Source organism: Psammomys obesus, unplaced genomic scaffold, assembly GCF_907164565.1.
Source record: "Psammomys obesus unplaced genomic scaffold, mPsaObe1.curated_primary_1811, whole genome shotgun sequence".
NCBI classification, from domain to species: Eukaryota; Metazoa; Chordata; class Mammalia; order Rodentia; family Muridae; genus Psammomys; species Psammomys obesus.
The window spans coordinates 3285719-3305055 of NW_026596131.1; the positions used below are offsets into that span (position 1 = coordinate 3285719).

The 19337-nt window shown below is 48.8% G+C and overlaps 1 protein-coding gene across 1 annotated transcript in view; it reads right to left on the reverse strand.

The window, feature by feature from the left end:
* Nucleotides 1-457: 457 nt before the first annotated feature.
* Nucleotides 458-19337, reverse strand: part of Pitpnc1 (phosphatidylinositol transfer protein cytoplasmic 1) — a 209432-nt gene continuing 190552 nt past the window's right edge. Inside the window, exons 6-7 of the mRNA XM_055592440.1 lie at nucleotides 5720-5815; nucleotides 458-562 (exon numbers count right to left, since the gene is read on the reverse strand). Coding sequence (XP_055448415.1) covers nucleotides 458-562; nucleotides 5720-5815 — 201 coding nt within the window. The remainder of the gene's footprint in view (nucleotides 563-5719; nucleotides 5816-19337) is intronic.

Genomic DNA, 19337 nt, shown 5'->3' on the forward strand with positions numbered 1-19337 from the left:
AGAAGTCTGCTTGCCTCTGCCTCCTGAGTGCTGGGACTGGAGGGTGGGCTACCATGTCCAGCTCTCCTTGCACGGTTTTTTCTTTTTCCTGTTTTTTTTTTTTTGAGACAGGGTTTCTCTGTGTAGCCCTGGCTGTCCTGGACTTGCTTTGTAGACCAGGCTGGCTTGAACTCACAGCCATATGCCCATCTCTGCCTCCCCTAGTGCTGGGATTAAAGGTGTGCGCCCCCATGCCTGGCTACCCTCCATTTGGTTGACTAGGAAATTCCATTTATTTTTTTCTTCCCCTGCCCCTTAGTACTATCTGAAATTTTACAAGACATGCCCTCCTACACCTGGCTAGCTGTGTCTCTGGCCAGGGGTGGTTGGGGCTGTAGGGGCAGCAGCGACGAGGCCAATAAACAGTGTTATTTTCTCTTTGCAGTTATTATGGAAGCCAAGCCTCAGAAGCAACGCACTAAGCAATCAGGCAAAAGAACCAGACAAAACGCTGGTCGACACCATCCGCCTCATCTGAGATCTCTGTGAACTTGACTTTGAGACCGCACAGGGTGGACCAGGTCTGCAGGCAGGAAGTGAGGTTTGGGTCTTACACCCCTGAAACTCCCGCCTCAGCCTTCCAGACGGGTCCCTCTCTCCTTCACTGGGATCTTCACCTTGAGCTCTTGGCAGAGTCAGGACGGAGACCTTGGCAGAAGCGAGAGGCTGGGTATTGGGCAGAGCTCCTCTTCACCCTCTTGCTCTGCTGGCACTACCGGGCCAGGGCTTGCGACTTGGCTGGCACGAAGAACGCTCTGCATTCCACACAGGGCCGGCTCTGTGTCTGGGTTGCTTAACAGAGGTGCTCTCTCTGACACACACACCCCCAATTCATGCTGATTTTGCGTGCTGTGCAAATGTGAGTGAGCATAGCCGTGCGTGCACGGGCCGAGTCCGGAGATCCACACAGGGTAGGCACCTCCGACCTTCTCTACCGTACTGAACCCGGTGCTCTCTGGTCGCCTCTACTGGCTGCCCAGTGAGCTTTGGGGATCTCTGCTCCCTGTGGTTACAGACATATGCTGTCATAGGAACCTTTGGGTTTTAACGTGGGTCCTAGGGCTCCAAACTCAGTTCCTGGAGCTTGCAGAAGGGCACTTTACCCACGGAGCCATCTCTCTGCTCCACTTAAAAAGAAAATGCTGGCTCAGAGGTTAAGAACACCGACTGCCCTTCCAAAGGACCCGGGTTCAATTCCCAGCACCCACGTGGCCGCTCACACAGAAGACATACGTGCAGGCAAAACACCAATGCACATGATCGGGGACCTTAACCCAGCGTTCAGCTCATCCTCAGCGCCAGTTCTGCTTACCAAAGGCAGCCCACTGGGCACTCGGATTCCACGGCTGGCTCCACGCCAGTGAGCTGGGCTTTCATACCCATTTAAAGTTTAAGAACAGGTCGAGATTGCTTTGGCCCCAAGACCTCTCACCATTTGCTTTACCGGATAAAACTGTGGGTTGGTCGTGCGAGAGCGCCAGCTACCCAGATGGAAACTTCCGGAGGGAACCAGCTACTACCTCGATTAGCCTTTCGCTCCTTGTTGACATAAAAACAAAACTTGAGGGGCTGGTAGGATGGTCCAGTGGTTACGAGCATTTGCTGCTCGGCACCCACGTCAGGTGGCTCAGAACTGTCCCCAATGCCCAGCTCTAAGGGACCTGATGCTCTCTTCTTGCCTCCGTGGGCATCTGCACACACGTGGTATGCACGCATATACAGATGCACAGACACACAGATACAGGCATATAAATTAGAAATTAAATTTAAATTAAGAATTAAAGTTAAAAAAGGGAGTGAAACTGAGTCTAAGAGGTTTTAGGAGCTGTTGCTCCGGCTGTGCATTTGGTAGGAAACAGGAACCCTGCAGGACCAGAATTAAGCAGAGCCTCAGGCTGGGCCCTCAGCTCCTCCTGAGTCCCCAGTTAGTGGCGGCAAGAGATCTGTGAGGTGGGAGCCAGCGAGTGGAAAATTCCTAGCTCTGGTCACCTTAATGAGAGCGGCATTCCTGAATGCGTCCTTCAGAGGCTGGTGGGGAGGGAACGGGAAAAGAGAAAGAAAGCTTCCGTGCCCTCGTTTGGCCTGGGTGACCGTGTGTGGGAGAGCAGACTGGTGGAGACGCAGGTGTGTGCCAGAAAAACTCAGTGAGGATTTCTTAGCACCAAAAAATCCACCCCCAGCTGGGCACGGTGGCGCACACCTTTGATCCGGGAACTCAGAGAGGCTGAGACAGGAGGACTGCTGTCTACAAATGGAGTCCAAGACAGCCAAGGCTACACAGAGAAACCCTGTCTCGAAAAACCAAAAAACTAAAAAAACCAAACCCCCCAAATCCAAACCCACCCACAACCCTTCTAACCAAATAACCCCACCCCCACCCCAGCAGCTTCTGCCCATGTGCTTGCTTATGATGCTGCAAAGGATCGATGGGAGAGCGGCCCATGAGACAGTACGTCTCAGACTAAGCGAAAAGAACTCTGATTCACAACTGGTAGTTTAACGGCGACAGATCCATTCTCTTTGATGGCACTTGCTTGGAAATTACTGCTGCTGGTAGGAAAAACAAAGCCCTTGGCCTTCACTCGCTCCTTCCAACGAGTGTTGAGTGAGCATCTGCTTGCAGCTGGTGTTAACGTCGCTGGTGAAATGTGAAAAGGAAGGAGATGTGAGCTCTCATCTTTGTGAAGCTCGTGGGACGGGATGAGCCAGCATGAGCTGGCAAGATCTAAAACAATTAGCAGACAATAGCGTCAGCTAGAAGCCATGGGCTAGAGAGGCGTTCCAGGGGAGCAACCAGAGGAGCACTGGCCTCAGGAAAGCTCACTGAAGGGAAGCCGTGTTTGGGCTGAGCTCTGAAGGAGGCTCAGGGGCTGGGGAGATGGCTCAGCTGGTAACATGCTCGCCACTCGAGCAGAAGACCCAAGTTTGAATCCTCAGCACCCATGTGAAAGAGCCAGGCACCCCAGAGGTTGTAACCCTAGAGGAGGTGGAGACAAGGGGACTTGCTAGCCAGCGTGTCCAGCCAAATCAGTGAGCTTCAGGATCAATGAGAGACCCCGCCTCAAAAACCAAGACGGCGGGCTGGAGAGATGGCTCAGCGGTTAGGTTACTAGCATTTCCGGAGGAGTCCTGGCACCCATGTCTGACAGCTCATAGACACCTGTAACTCCAGCTCCAGATCTGATGTCTCCTTCTGGGTTCCACAGTCATGTGTGCAATCTTGAGAGCGCGTACACACACACACACACACACACACACACACACACACACACACACACTTTAAAAATATAACTGAAATGAATCTTCAAAAATAAAATAGGGTAAAGAGGCATTGAGGAAGATACCGCACCTCAACCTCTGGCCTCCAACACAAACTTGTATGTCTACAAACTAAACTATAATAAAAGCCAGGGCTAAGACCCGGTCTCAGAAACCAAAACAAACAAAAAAAGTTTCCTTGGACCACGAGTTCTGTGGCATGTGCGTCTTCTCCCAGAAATAGAACAGAAAACTAATACAACTCCCCAAAATTTCTTTTTAATTTCATCTAATCATCCCTTCTTCCTGCGTCTCTTGTCTACCCTCTCTCTCTTTCTTTCTGCTGTTACTAAGATGAGGTCTATTTACGATGCCCCGGCTGGCCTCAGACTCCTCAGCTTCAACCTCCCAAACGTGCAAAAGTGTGTCTGGACCCTTACATTTTATTTTCTTTTGAAAACCTTTTTTGTGATTTACTTACTTATTATTTTATGTGTATGAGTGTTCTGTTTGCATGTGTGTGCAGTGGTTGCCGAGGTCGGAAGGAGGCTTCAGACCTGTGACTGAAGTTACAGATGTTTGCTAGCCGCCACACGTCGATGCTGGGATCGAACCCGGGTCCTCCCGAAGAGCAATCAGTGCTTTTAACTGCTGAGCCGTCTCTCCAGCTCCAACTTTGTTTTTCTTAAAGCACACAGGTGTGGCTGGCCACAGAGAGTCTAATAAAGCTGAAGACAACAACACGCTCAGCCTTTGGATGAATGTGTGTGACACAGAGAGATTCAAAATGGCTTTTCTTCAGCTCTCTGTGAGACTGAAGCTCATGAATCCCAGTCTGCAGAGAAGCAGGCGGGAAGCTGCTAAAACCAAGTAAGGCTTTGCTAGCCAAACAAATCCCTAAATAGGTAAATATCTATATCACATAGCAGTCCAGTTTATAACCTCCAGACTCATGTTGAAATAAAACATTTTTTTCTTCATGTACTTATTTATTCATTTCCCTGTGTGTGCACATGCATGTGGAAGTGTATGAACACAGTGTGGGTATGGAGATTAGAGGGCACGTGTGGACGTCTGTCTGTCCTTCTTCTACCATGTGGGTCCTGGGGACTGAACTTGGGAGTGTCAAGACTTGGCGGCAAGCGCCTCTAGCCACACAACCATCTCGGTAGCCTGGAATTTCCTTTTACTGGATGTGTGCATGGCCTCTCCAATCAGCCTCAATGAGTCTGAGAGAGTGCAGCTTCAAGGTCCACATGTTATAGCTCAAGGACAAATCTGGGCCCGGATTCTAAACATACTGTGATTAGCTGCATGTAGCTGAACAACAAAAATAGCCCTGAATTTGTTGTCATCCCAGGACTGGGACACTGTTTACAAGCGGGTCACCCCAGTTCCATCAGCAGCCATTAATGCGACAGGATATAAATAATGACTGGCACCAACAGTGACACGAGGGGAGCAGCAAGGTGGAGGGCAGAGTCTGATAGGGGACAAGCCAGAGGGGAAGATGTCCTCGTTCATGCATTCTCCGCCAAGAAAAGAAGCCCCCAGGCAGGTGCCTACTATTTTAGGAGGGTGGTTTCTGGGCCAACACGAGCCATCAAAGTTTTGAGGCTTGATTGAGGATTTTCTTTATGTTAAACTCCAAAGACAGAAATGAAATACTGTCTGCGTCCTCACACAGACAGGCTGCTGTGTTCAGAAAGACCAATGTGTTGGATGCTTCGCCCCAGGAATCCTGATGTCAAGTGGGATGATGAGCAAGTTGGGAGGATAAGAAAAACCAAATGAAAACAAAGCAGCAGCAGGAGGCCAGTGCTGGAAACGGGGACTCCAGTTTGAGACTACCCAGAGATGGCTGTGGAGATGGCTCAGTGGTTAAGAGCACTGGCTGATATTCCAGAGGACCTGGGTTCAATTCCCAGCACCCACATGGCAGCTCATAAGCACCAGCTCCGGGGCATCTGATGCCCTCTTTTGGCCTCTGTAGGCACTGCGTTCATTTGGTGTAGTACAGAAAATACTCATACACATTAAATTAAAACAGCAACAACAACTTAAAGAACCCAGTGAGGGGCTGAAGGGATGGCTCAGAGGTTAAGAGCACCAGCTGTTCTTCTCTTCTTCCAAACGTCCTGAGTTCGATTCCCAGGCAACCACATGGTAGCTCACAACCATCTTTAATGAGATCTTGTGCCCTCTACTGGTGTGCAGGCACACATGCAGGCAGAATAATGTATAAATAATAAAAAAAAATCTTAAAAAACAAAACAAAACAAAAGAACCCAGTGAGATGTTGAGACGAAACCAAATGACCATAAAGACAGATGGAAGGCTCCTAGGACAGGAAGTGCTTCATGAATGACTGTGGAATGAGTGACTCGACAGACACATAACTGCTTCCATTTTGATCACTTACCTCGGATTCTTTGTAGTAGCGTTCTGGAATTTCATCACAGGCAATGTCGATAAAGCACACTTCTCTCTCCAAGTCTTTGGCCTCATTGTCAAAAATCTGCAAGGACAGAGCAGCGCATCAGAGCTCGGCGGATGAAACCTTGGTGAGTGCCCGCTGTCAGGACATCCACGGCTGAGGCAACATGACACCCCACACAGCTCATCGTCCCGTGGCCCCACGCCCCCTAGCTTTGCCTGCCACAGAATGTGCGAGAATCCTGACAGGCTTTCATTCCTCACTTAGGTTTTGTCACGTCAGAGGCAGGTGTAGAATCTGTCATCGCATGCTGAGGGGTAGATGAAAAAGCGGGCTGTTTTTAGAAGTTCAAGAATGAGGAAATAAATCTTGCCCAAAAATCTCTTCCAAAAAAATTGGAAACTGCTGAGTTTTGGCAGCTCATCTGAGAGGAAGCTGAGGAGGGTCTGAGACAAAAAGCAAAGACACAGCCCAAGGTTAGGAGGAGAATGCTACTACACGTGCCTTTTCATTAATTAAAAAAAAATGTTCTCATGCTTATTTATTTCTTTGTGTGCACACGTGCCCCAGTGTCCATGTGGAGGTCAGAGGACAAGCTGCTCAAGTCGGCTCTCTCTCCATCATATGGGTCCTGGGGATCTAACTCAAGTTGTCAGCCTTGGCAGCAGACGCCTTTACCTGCTGGGCCATGGAGCCAGCTCCTCATTAACGTTCATACGAATTTAATTCACAAACAGTACACTCACATTGCAGAAAACGGAGATAGGCACAAAGAAAATAAACCACAAACCCTTTCCTTCGCCCAGTTCTGCCTCTTGAAGGCTGGGATTAAAGGGGTGTGTCACCAGGCCCTGGTCTTTTCTTTCTTGAGACAGTGTTTCTTCATTGCCCAGGTTGGCAAATACAACCTTGATCTTCAGATCCTTCTGCCTCTGCCTTCCTAGTGCTGCATTACATGCCTGGTCTAAGAACCGAAAGGGCCTCATGTATGCCAAGAAAGCACTCTGCCAACTGAGCCACATCCCCAACTCAAATGTGTACTTTTCCTGATCACTTTTAAGAGTGTGAATTCAGGGGCTGGAGAGACAGCTCAGCAGTTAAGAGCACTCACTGTCTGCTCTTCCAGAGGTCCTGAGTTCAAGTCCCAGAAACCACATGATGGCTCATGACTATCTATACTGGGATCTGATGCTCTCTTCTGGCATTCAGGTGCACGTGTATTTATTAAATAAATAAATAAATAAATAAATAAATAAATAAATAAATAAATAAATATTTCGGGTGAGCCACACATACACATTTTGTTCTGAGGTGATGAGGCGTTTTCTGAAGGATGATAAGCAGATTAGGTCTGGAAGGCCACTTTATCCTCGGAAGAAGCCCCCACACCCCATCTCATGCCAGGGTATTATTCATTACCACGGATCCAGGATGGGGATCTCTGTGAAAACAAGATGGTAGCTCCCCACCAACACTGCAGCCTATTACCACACCCTTCTGAGGAGCACCCAAGGGCTCTTCACCTGAGACAGGTGAACATTTTTAGCTCAGCGGTCATCCTGGAAACTATCTGCTGAGTCTGCCGTTTGCCTGCTCTGTCCTCTGTCTCTTTTCCCCTTCTCCTTCAATTTTGGTATGTATTTGCAAGTGGCCATGCATGATGTGTGCAAGCCAGGGTTCCTCCATCACACCCTACCTACTTTTGAAACAGAGTGTCTTACTGAATCTGGAGCTCAGTGGACCTTAGGCTAGCCAGGCTGGCCAGTGAGCTGTGGGGACCCTCTGCAGCCATCTCCCAGCACTGCATGCCACCACACACAGCTTTTCATGCTGGGGATCAGTAAGCGTTTTACTCAAGGAGCCATCTCCTCAGCCCCATGAAGGCCTGCTCTTCTATATGGTTAGAGACCTTACCGACAAATGTTTTCAGACTGCTCAGGGCCTGAGTCTCCAGCCTGCCCTGAGATGCCTGTGGCCCCTTCCTCACAGGCAGAGAAAATTTGGCTCCTTAGAAGAACCCAGGTTCCTCCCCGCTGCAGTCCAGCTTCCGGCCACTCCTACTGTCTGTGATGGACAGGTGGATTGCCTTGAAATGGGACAGGCAGTGGGCAAACCATTCAAGACTGAGCGGAGAAATCAGTTGTGAAAGGAGGGATTGTGGGAGTTAGAGCTGGTCTCTCACTCTCTCTCCAAGTGTGAGCCGAGAGGAGAAGGAAGACAGAACAGAATGCCTGAGGGGATGGGGCTTTCTAGACAGCAAACTACAGAAGAAACAAAGGGGTCTGACATACATAGGTGAGAGGGAAGTAGGCAGGTGTAAGAGGGCCACTGGCAATCTGTGTGTGTGTGTGTGTGTGTGTTTGTGCGCGCGCACATGCGCGCGAAGGAGGGAGGGAGAGAGAAAAGAGAGGGTAAGAAGAAGAAAGACAAGGGAGAAAGAAGGAAGGAGCGAGCTTGATATCAGGTGTCTTGTCATAAACTCTCCTATTGTTTTTTAAAGATGAATTAATTAAGCCTGCACGTGTGGGTTGTGAGAGTATGTGTGTGTTGTGGAGGATGGCAGGTGTCTGGCTCTCTCACTCTCTGCCTCACTCCCTTGAGGTCTCACTGCTCCTGGAGCAAGGCTGGTGGCCCACAAGCTCTGGTGATCCTGCTGTCTTCTTGCTCACACACAGCTAGAGTTACAGGAGTGCATGGCCATGCTTGGCTAATTACTTGGGTGCTGGGAATTTGAACTCAGGTCCCCAGGCTTGGCTAGCAGATGCTTCTACTGACTGAGCCATCCCCCTGGAGCCTCAACTTTATCTTTTGAGACAGGGTCTCTCATTGAACTCAGATCTCATCCATCTGGCTATTGGCAGGACAGAGGGCTCCGGGGACCCTCGTTTCTCTGCCATCCACACAAATGGTGGAATTACACAGGCATGCCATCACATCTGGCTTTTATGGGGGTGCTGGGAATGTAAACTCAACTTGCTTCTTCTTGCTCGTGCGGCAAGTACCTTATTAACTGAACCATCTCCCCAACTGTGACTAGAACTTAAAAAAAATAAAAATTACCCCCATATCACATTATGGCTTCTCAGCTCTAAGGATGTAGGACCCTGTGACCATTTCTCCACTACAGCCTGTACTATTCAGGCTTTGTCGATAGAGGTCAATACAGGGATGCTAGCGCAGACAGGGTTGGTCTCTTTCAGGCTTGAATCCTGGAGGGTGTGTGTATAGTCTGTGAGAAGGGACCTTGTTCTGCCTTGCTGTGTGCCCGGAGGGCAGTTACTCAATGACCTTGCAGTCCTGGCTGCCGGCCCAGGAACCACTTCGCTCTGGCCCTCCTGATGCAGGCACTGTGTGCATTTTAGCCTTGCGTTGGTAGTGTGTGCCAACTCGCTTGGCACATCTGGCCTCTAACCTCACCTTGCCCGTGTCCCAGAAGACTTTCTGTTGTTCAGTGATTGGCACCCAGATGTGAGGTTTGGGCAGCCTAAGGAACTCCACCATCCTGAGGGTGACAGCCACACCTTCCCCAGAGGTGTCAGCATCTGGCCCCTTAGCCATGGAGAAAGGGTCCTCCCGAAGTTTGTCTTTCCTTGGGCATTCTCTCTTAGCTCTACAGTAACCTTTGTTCTCGTCCCATCTTGGTAGTTCTCTCTATCAGATACTAGTAACTCCTGATACTACATTCCTCCTGTTCAAATAACCGTGATTTCTGCCTTCTGCTTGGGCCCCAGCTGATAAACCCATTGCATGCAGGTGCTGCGGCTGGCTTGGAGGACTACAGGGACAGTGAGGGCTGGATTCCTGCCCTTGAAAAGTTACCAAGGCTATTCCCAGAAATACGAGGCAGAATAAAGAACGTGGTTTAGAAGAAGGAAGTGAACAGATGGCAAACCCAGGGAGAGGAGGCATGAGTAAGACTGTTATTATTCCCAGTTTTCAGATGAGAAAAATTGAGGTTCAAAAGTATGACATCATACAGCTGGTCAGGGTGGAGTGGAGATTCAGAGCGGAGGAAGTGGCCCCCGATTCCACAACTAAGCTCCCCCATGCTTAAATACGGAGCCTTCATGGCCATCTGAGAAGATAATAAGCAGCCCAAAGTGCGTCCTGCTTCTTTCTAGTCTGGCTACTCATAAAATGGATGTTCTGGCCACCACTTAAGACTTGGTGTTCATTCATCCTTGGTTCAGTAGCTCAGGTGTTCTATTAGGATCAGCCTTTGTACAATCTCTTGTCTCCTTTGATAATAAGATGCTTAACGTGTGCCAAAGCCCTGAAACGCCACGTGTGGGGAAGTCTGAGTGACTTTAGCTCTGCAGTCAATACTTCCGGATAGGTTTCTAGTGCCCGACACAGGAGATCATGTGAGGTCAATATCTCAGGGTGTGAGAAGACAAAGAGTCAAACTGTCCCAGGAACAGTGTCTTTTCTAGTGTCCAAAGCTTTCGGAGAAGCCCCTATGTACTCAATAAGTCTACAAAATAAGGCAAAGAGAACAAGTGAGGAAGCTACCCAGTGCTGACCTCTGACCTCCACATGCACGTGCATACACACACACACACACACACACACACACACACACACACACACACACTCAACACTTTAGGAAATGTACACTTTGAGAATTTTGTCTCAAAGAAAGACACTTAAGTGAAGCTGAAAAGGTTTATATACAAAGATTTTCAACAATATAGCGGCAAGGGAGGAAAGACAGAAACGGGGGGGGGCAGGGAGGCGGCAAGTTTTCACATCTCACAGAGGGAGAACGGCCAAGGAAATGAGGATGAAGCTGTGCCATCAACTACTTTGTGTCACGAGGTCTGAGTAGGGTGATCTGGCATCCTTTTGCTGTATGTCCAAACACACCCTAACTGTCCTGTCCCCAACAGTCAGGATTTCTCCTCGAACAGGACCATCTTCCTAGATTTTTGCATTGTCTTGTCTCATTTCCAAATTTTACGATTTGGGAGTGGCGTCTGCAGCCTATTGGAAATGGCACGTAAATCCAGAGGCACGGATTCTGGGTCCCATGCTTTATATTAGCAACTTTTATGGTTTAAGGTCCAAACTCAGGGGCTGCGGTGTGTGTGTGTGTGTGAAGGGCATACCTTAGGGATAGCATGTGTTCTGAGCCTGAATGAAAAAGACAGTGAGTTTAATCCCCACTCCCCAAAGGTAGAAACTTTTTCTAAGCTCAGATGAGAAGTCTCTGTACTATTACACGATCTCTCTGTAAACATAAAAGTAGTCTAAAAAAAATAAACTGCATTATTATTATTTTTTTTTAAACTGAGGTATAAATTAAAAAAAGATGGGGAGGTTGACCAAGGTGGCAGCTATTAGATTTTGATTTTCCTGTGGTATGTTGACGCAAGATGCTATGTAAGGAGGCAGGATGGCTGCTGGCTGCTGGCTGATAGCTAGGCATTGTGAGAAAAATCTACCACTCATCTCACTTTCTGCCTCAGATACAACTGGAAGGACAAAGAGGCCCAGCCAGCTACTGTTCTCGTCCTCCAGATTTTCGGCATCTGGGATGTGATTAATTAAGACACACCAAGAAAGGCCAGCGAGGAGGCACGATGGAAGCAGAAGGGCTCCTTAACCGGTGCCTCTCGAGCATCCTAGTCTCTTTCCTGTCACTGTAATGAAATGCACTGACGATAAGCAACTTCGAGGAGAGAGGGATTTATTTTAGCTCATAATTCCAATTTATGGTCCATCTCTCCACCTCACAGTCTGCCACTGTGGAGAAGGCAGCATCAGGAGCCGGAGGCAGCCAGTCACCTCACACCCACAGTCAGAGGCAGAGAGAAGGCCTTGCACGCTTCGAGCTCGACTAGCCTTCTCTACCCTGGAGGCTCCAGAGCCCCACACTAGGACACGGCACTCCCACTCTAGGCTGGGTCTCCCCACAGCAGTGAGGACCACCGAGATGAGCCCCCACAGTCCTGCTCACAGGCCAGTCCTTCGACAGTCCTTCAGTGGGTTGGTAAATGTTTATTAAGCCCCTGCTATGTGGGTTCTACAGTGGGCCTCTCAGATGTGGAACACAGGGGCTTAGGGGACTTGGAATTTTGTGACGACTAGATTTAAACCAAGAGTCAGTCAACACAACATGGCAGAGCACTCGATCCATATGCTACCAAATGGCAGCTGCCTTTTGACACCAACCCTCAAAGATGGCTCCTTTCCTCACCTAAACGGCCATTTCAATCTACATCTTTCCACCCACCGCTCCAAAAAATCATCCCTACATTCTGTTTTGTTGTTGTTGTTGTTATTATTATTATTATTATTATTATTATTATTATTATTTTCGAGACAGGATTTCTCTGTGTAGTCTGTCCTGGAATGCACTTTGTAGACCAGGCTGGCCTCAAACAGATACGCCTGCCTCTGCCTCCCCAGTGCTGGGATTAAAGGCGTGCGCCACCGAGCCTGGCAATTCCTACTCTCTGTAGTACCTAACACGATGTGTTTTTATGGTCTGTAAGACATTATTTTGTGTAAATATTAGTATGTAAATTAGTCCATGTACCCAGCTACATATGTGGAGGTCAGAGGATAACTTTTGGGAGTTAGCGCTTGCCTTCCACACACACCCCCACCCCTGTTTTAAAAATTTAAAAATTATGTTTCCACAAGTGCAGCTGAGGCCGGAAGTGGGCTTCCCATGACCCAGAGCTGGAGTTACATACAGGTGGTTGTGAGCCGCCAATGCGGCTGCTCAAACTAGCCAAGTGTTTGACTGTTCTGTATCAGGAGGAATCCTGTCCCACAGTAAGCAGCATGTGTGGGTAGCCCTGGGGATTCCAGGGTCTAAGGTGGGGTGCCTGCAGAACTGATTGCTGGCCCTGGGAGTCCTGGGGGCAGAAATGACCCCAGACTCACTCTTGAGCTGACCTTGGTCTTGGAGTAGAATCAAAGGCCCATCTGGCAGTGTAGTGGGAGTCGGCTGCTTTTATTTAATCCTCATGAAACGTTCCACTGGCCCCAGGCTTTAGGGGTATTAAGGCTGGGTGGATTGACTGGAATGCTGGGTAAACGGCAGCATTTCTCTGGAGAAGGCTCTGGCAGACAGCATCATTAGGCCTCTGGTCAGGCAGAAGGGAAAACAGTTCCCCAGTGCCAGCAGGGAGCGGCAAAGCAACTCAAAAGCCAAGGGTTCAGTGGCGAGGGGGTCTATGAAGGCTGTTCTGGAAGGCGGTGAACCTACATGGGACTGCCAGGCTGGCTCACTGTATGCCTCTGCTGTCCTTGCCTCCACGACAGCTCGGTTTCCCTCCAGGGTATTCGGCTTGAGGGGCCTTCTGGTTTCCACTGTTGCTGGCTGCTCAGTTTTTTTAAACACTTAGTCTCCTGGAGCCCAGGTTGGCCTTGAACTTGTTGTGTATGTGGTTGAGGATGACCTTGAACCTCTGAGCCTCCCAAGAGCTGGGGCTGCAAGCTTGCACCATGAGGCCTGGTCTGTGTAGGGATGGAGATAGAACTCAGTCCTCTCATACATGGTAGGCAAGCACTCTGCCAACTGGGCTACACGGCCGGCCCTTTGTTAAATTTTGAACGTTTAATACTCTGGTTTTGCTTCAGATCATATCACTCTTGTACCTTTTACTTTACTAATTTAAAATTTTTAATATACAAATATAGATAGACTATCTACATATGTGTAAACCCAGGGCCTCCTGCATGCTGTGAAAATTGTTTTATTACACCCAGCATGATTTTCTTAAAAAACAAAAACAAAAACGAAATTTAATTGAAAATAATAACGGCATACATTTAGGAAGCCCAGCATAACATTTTCATACACATATACAATGTGTGATTAGATTTGGATAGTGGCATAATCATTGTCTTATCAATATTTATCACTTCACTGTGTTGGAAACATTAAAAACCTGGCAGATTGTTGTCAACATTAGCTTGTTATTAAACATGAGGAAATCTTGCTTCTCTTATCCACGTATGGTTTGGTTTTAGGGGAACTGAGGGATTAAACCCAGAGTGTCAGAGTTTGCTAAACCCAAACCCTACCAGCCTCGGGTTGCTACAGGCGTAGTGAGGAGGGAAGATGGCTCCCTGAAACCTGTCCTTGCAATTAGACAGGATCCAGGAAGCAGTGGGAGTGTGGGGATGGAAGAGCACTCAAGGACATCCTGAGGGGTATTTGTTGTTTTTGAGACAGGGTTTCTCTGTGTAGCCCTGGCTGTCCTAGACCAGGCTTTGTAGACCAGGCTGGCCTCGAACTCACAGCAATCCACCTGCCTCTGCCTTCCTGAGTGCTGGAATTAAAGGTGTGGGCCACCAAGCCCAGCTGAGAATGGCACTGCTATTCATCCATGAGGAATTAGGCTTGAGAAGCCTACTGAGGGTTAAGATTTCCTAGGGGGTGGAGAGGGGAGGGAATGTGGCAATCTCCCATTCCTATAGGGCAGGAATCCTTGGTGGCAGACAGGAAACGGCAGGGTTCCCACCAGGGATGCTGAGCCCTGAGTGAGGATTCCAATGACTGGGAAGGCACTTGGGAAGCCAAGAAGCAGTAGACAAGAACTCTCCCGTCTTGAACCACTGGAGGGAGCAGATTCAACAAACAGGCATCAGGTCGGGAGGCTGGCCATCAGCCATTGAACAACCATCTTCTCTTTCATTTTAAACTAACTAAACTAACTAAACTCTCTGCCAAGATGGCTGGCAAGATCAGGTTCTTGGGGCCATGCTTCTCCCAAGGCCCTCTGGAGCATCCTTTTTTGCCTTGTTCAAAGTCCCTGTCTCCAAGTAGGGTCTTCCTGGAGCTTTCTGATATACACGAGTTGGGGAGGGAACACCATTTACACTCCTCTGGGAGCACCATGAGTTCAACCTCTGACCTCCGGCACAGTGAGGTCAGAGCACTTCTGCTGCATTTCACCTCCTGGCTAGAGCCTAGGAGACTCCCACTGTCCTCTGCTCAAAAGATCCTTTTCTTCATTATCCGGGCCACGACGGCACTCTCCACCCTACACATCTGCCAGTAAAGACAACGAGACTTTGTTCTCAGTGACCAAGCATGACCTCCTGAGAGCCCCAAGGTACACATGTGGTCTTTCCATTCTCCACCTACCTCAAACGTTACAAATTTTTTATAACAGACAGAAACCCGATGAGTACAATCCATCTGTGTGATGGAGGGGCAGGGATAACTCGTGGCTTTGAGCCACGGGCTTTGAGGTTGGTGAGGTTCAGCATAAAGGCCACCAGTGAGCGTCCGGGTAGAACGGGGACAATGAGATGAAAGAGCGAAGGATGCTGGGTAAAGTGGTAAGGCAGAGACAGGAAAAAGAGGATTACGGGGCAGACAGGAATTCACAGCCGTGACGCATTGTTCAGGATGAGATGCTTTGAATCCAGGGTTCGAGTCTAAAAGGAACATGTGCGAAATAGGGGGAGGACGTGAACTATTTCAAGCCATGACTCACGTCCCTCACAGGGGGCCTGGTGGTCCCCAGGCTCATGTGAGGGAGGCTGGTGGTGAAGAAGCTCAAGAGAGTGCAGCCAAGGTGACACAGTGACCAAGATGAGAAAGACTTTTTCGGAGGGGTGGGGAGTGGGGATGGGGGTAGGTTGGTGGGGAGGAGGTCTAACGAGAGACGACCACCAATGTCCTAACGGGGTGTTCTAGGCTGTGACAACTAATTACGGGTGAGGCAGAGGAGTACAGTACCGCCATACAGCAGAGTTGCAAATGCTACAGCTAGATTCACTAATCTAGCTTTTAAAGGTGAAAGGAAAAAAAAAAATTGTAAGTTTCGGTTCCCAGGGCAGCTGTTCAGAAGTTGTTCTGATTTTGATGCAGCCTCGGAGCAGAGCCTCCCCCTGGGTGGGCCACCACCCCCTCTGGCCACGGATGAGCCCAGGAGTTGGGGCCAGCAGCTCCCATGGGCAGGTGTGGATATTGGCGCAGGGAAGGGTGAATGGTTTCCCTGCAGTAGGATCAATAATGGGTCCAAAAATAAATCTCAGAAGCTGCGCTTAAAATAGCTCCAATTTCTCCCAGTTCTTTCTTACTTCAGTTTACAAGGTGGTCTCTGGAAGCAGGGACGGCTGGTTTTCTCTCAAGCTGACAAATTGATATTGAACCTGGAACTGCCAGCAGGCCCACGGTGGCCTGGCCTTAACCAGCCTCTCTGTTTTATGGTGTCTGTCTCCTGGAGGTGACTTTGGTCTCCTGGTTCCCTCAACTTTATTTATTTATTTTCTTTTTTGAGCCCACACAATGAGTGCTTTACACAGAGGCAGAGTTTCTGACACAGAATTATCACGGGTATGCGCTTTTCACTAACTCAGCCTTGAGGGAAGGGAATGAAGTACAGGGGAACAGACGGCTTCCTGGGGCCTGGCGGGGTTACCGTGTTAGAATGGGCACCAGGATGACGGGTAGGGTGGGCAATGGGATGGGGCCTGCAGCCTGGCTCAGCTGGGCCCGAGAGTTAGTTTCCCTTCTGTCGTTTAATGAGTGTCCTGAGGTACTTCAGGGCCTGTGTTTCTGCCGAGCTTCTCTGGGCAAAACAATGTATCAGGCACCCGCCCAAAACCACTTAAGAATCATAAGAGATTGTATCTACTGTCAGAAAAAAAAAAAAAAAAAATCAAGGAACAAACTGTTACCTTTTCTTGGTAGGCTGTGTTTTGTTTGATTTTTTTTTTTTTTTTTCTTTTCCCTCCTGTGTGATGGACTGTAAAATCCCTGAGAGACAAAGTCAGGGACCACACAGAGCGCCCTGGCTGAACACCACTTGTCCCCACCCCAGACAGCTGCAGAAGCCTCTGGAAGGAGCTTCCCATCCGGGGTAGTGAGCAGGTCAGTGTCCAGAGCTCTTGCCAAGGCCATGATGTGGTGAGGCCACAGGCCCGAGGTGCGACCTGTTCTTTTTGGCTTTCCTCGGAGGGGAGGCACTTGTCCCCAGCCTCACCACTGCTCTCTAGTTCTCTACTATGAATTGGCTTTGGGGTGAGTGTGACATCATCTTTAAGTGACAGCTCCCCCATCCCTCTTTCTTTCCAGTAGAATAGAACAGTTGTTTTTAGCCATAAGCAGTGTTCTTTCTGACTCCAAGCCCATGATGATTCTGAGTGCTCACACTACTATGGGGAACCCTGTAAGAACAGTAATGTCGGATCGCTAATGGCACAGGAAGCCTCTTGGATCTCTCAGACACTTTTCCAGATACCCAGATCCATGCCACAGATTTATATTCACCATGTCCCCTACCCCAAACCCTCTAACTCTAAGGTTTAAGCCCAGTTCTCTCTTTGCTGTCCTTTAATAAAGGTGGAAACCTCTGTGTTATCTCATGTTCTCAGATCTTTCTCATTTTCTCTCATATAGACAACGATGGGGCTCATTTTCTGATATCCACATCCATCCATCCATCCATCCATCCATCCATCCATCCATCCATCCAACCATGCTTGCTTTATTTATCCACCCACCCATCCATTGATCTACCGATCTATCAATCCATCCATCTATCATCTCCTGAAATCCATGCTTGCTTTATCCATCCATCTACCCACCTGCCCACCCATCAATCTATCCATTCATCCACCCATACACCTGCCCATGAATTGTCTACCCAATAAATGAAGCCACTTTCTTCAGGGCCACCAGAACGTATGAGTCTACGATAGAAAGATCAGAGCCCAGTAATGAAAATATCTGGTACAAATTCTGAACCCATATCTCAGGAGATAGGGGGACCCTAGGAAGTCCTTCTGACCATCCATCATCTGGAGGTGTTTGCTAAGCTGTCAAGACCTGTGAAGATAATGGGCATGAAGGAACCTTGCACAGACGTAAGATTACAGACCAAGCGTGCCTGCCTCCTCTCATCAACTCTCCTGCCCTACAGAATCTTCCTTTCCCTCCCCCTGGCTTGGCCCAGGTCCCTTTTGCTCCTCAGGGTCTCCAGCTTCCTCCCTATGCTCTGCCTCCTGCTCCTCCTTTGCCTGGAGGCTCCTCCCACTTCAGATCTGCCTGGCACACACCGATTCATCTCTCAAGATCACCATGACTCTTATAAGGCATTTTAACTAAAGCAGTAGATGTGTAATCATGAATTCATTTGGGGGTGACATTTGGTTATAACTGAATCCAAGGCCTCCCAGAGGCACTAACCTCTAACTGATGGACCTGCCAAGGGAACATTGCCTCTGCTCGGTGGTTTTCTTGGCTGACGTTACTTTTGGTAAATCAGGAGGTCACGTATCACTAACACTCCAGGAGAGGTTGCACAAATATCTGCCGACTCTTCAGTTTTGGAATAATGTCAGATGTATCAAGAAGCAACAGTCTCATCGTGTTTTTTTAATTTTTATTTTAGTTAAAAAATTTTCTTAAGGTTCAGTTTTTGGCTATGTGTATCTCTGTGTGTGGGCATCAAGTACAGTGCCCACAGAGGCCAAGAGAAGGCATCAGATGCCCTGGAGCAGCAGTTATAGTTGTGAGCCACCTGATGTGGGTGCTGGAAACTAAACTTGGGTCCTCTGGAGAGTGATAGGTCTTCTTAACTGTTGTTGAGCTGCTTCTCTTTGTGTGTGTGTGTGTGTGTGTGCGTGTGTGTGCGTGTGCGTGTGTGTTTTAAATGGCACTGCAGACTGGGCCTCACACATGCCGCCTAACTGCATGACCACTGAACTGCACGGCCACAGCTTACCCCTTGTGACTTCCCTTCCAAGAGCCACGCATCTACTAACCTGGGGAAAACAGTGTAAATGTTCTCATGACAGAGGTTTGGACAGCTGCGTGGACACAGGACGCTTAACCAGTGACAACATCTTTCACTTGGTTGAATTCTGCAAGTCTGAATGAGGGTCCTGCTAATAAGCAGTCATGACTGAAGTTCCACTAAGTAGCCCATTGTTACAAGCACTCAGGGACCATGTTAGAAACGGAGACACAGTCATCTGTGTAGCCCTCAGTCCCTCACTCTGCTCCCCCATCCCCGCCATTTGGTTTCCAGAGAGAGAGTTTCTCTGTGTAGCCTTGGCTATCCTGGAATTTTCTCTGTAGACCAGGCTGGCCTCGAACTCACAGAGATCTACCTGCCGCTGCCTCTTGAGTGCTGGGACTAAAGCCACGCATCACCACCTGGCCAGGCCCTTATTCTTTTGAAGTATCTGCCATGTAAATGCAAACTTAATTACAGGCTACACGGTAGGACCCTGTCTCAAATACAAAAAAATAAAACAAACATTAGAAAAAGCAAAAGATAATGAAGACTTTTGTGCTGTTTTATATATTTTTGTTGTTGTTGAACTGTTCTGTACTAGGAGCCAAGGGTTTATACGTAATTTTTTTTAACAGTGACGGGCACATGCAGGCGTGTGCACCTGTCGAGACACGTGTGTGGAGGCCAGAGAGTGACCTTCAGGGATTGCTTTCTCCTTCCGCCAGGTGGGTTTGGGGAGCCGAACTCAGGTCAGACTTGGCAGCCAGCAAGTGCCTTTTTGTGGTGAGCCATCTTACAGGCCGAAACCCTGTATTCAGGCCGTGAGTTTTAAATGAACATGTTGGTAGTTGAATCTCCCCGCCCCCCAATCCCTGTGTGATGGCAGGTGA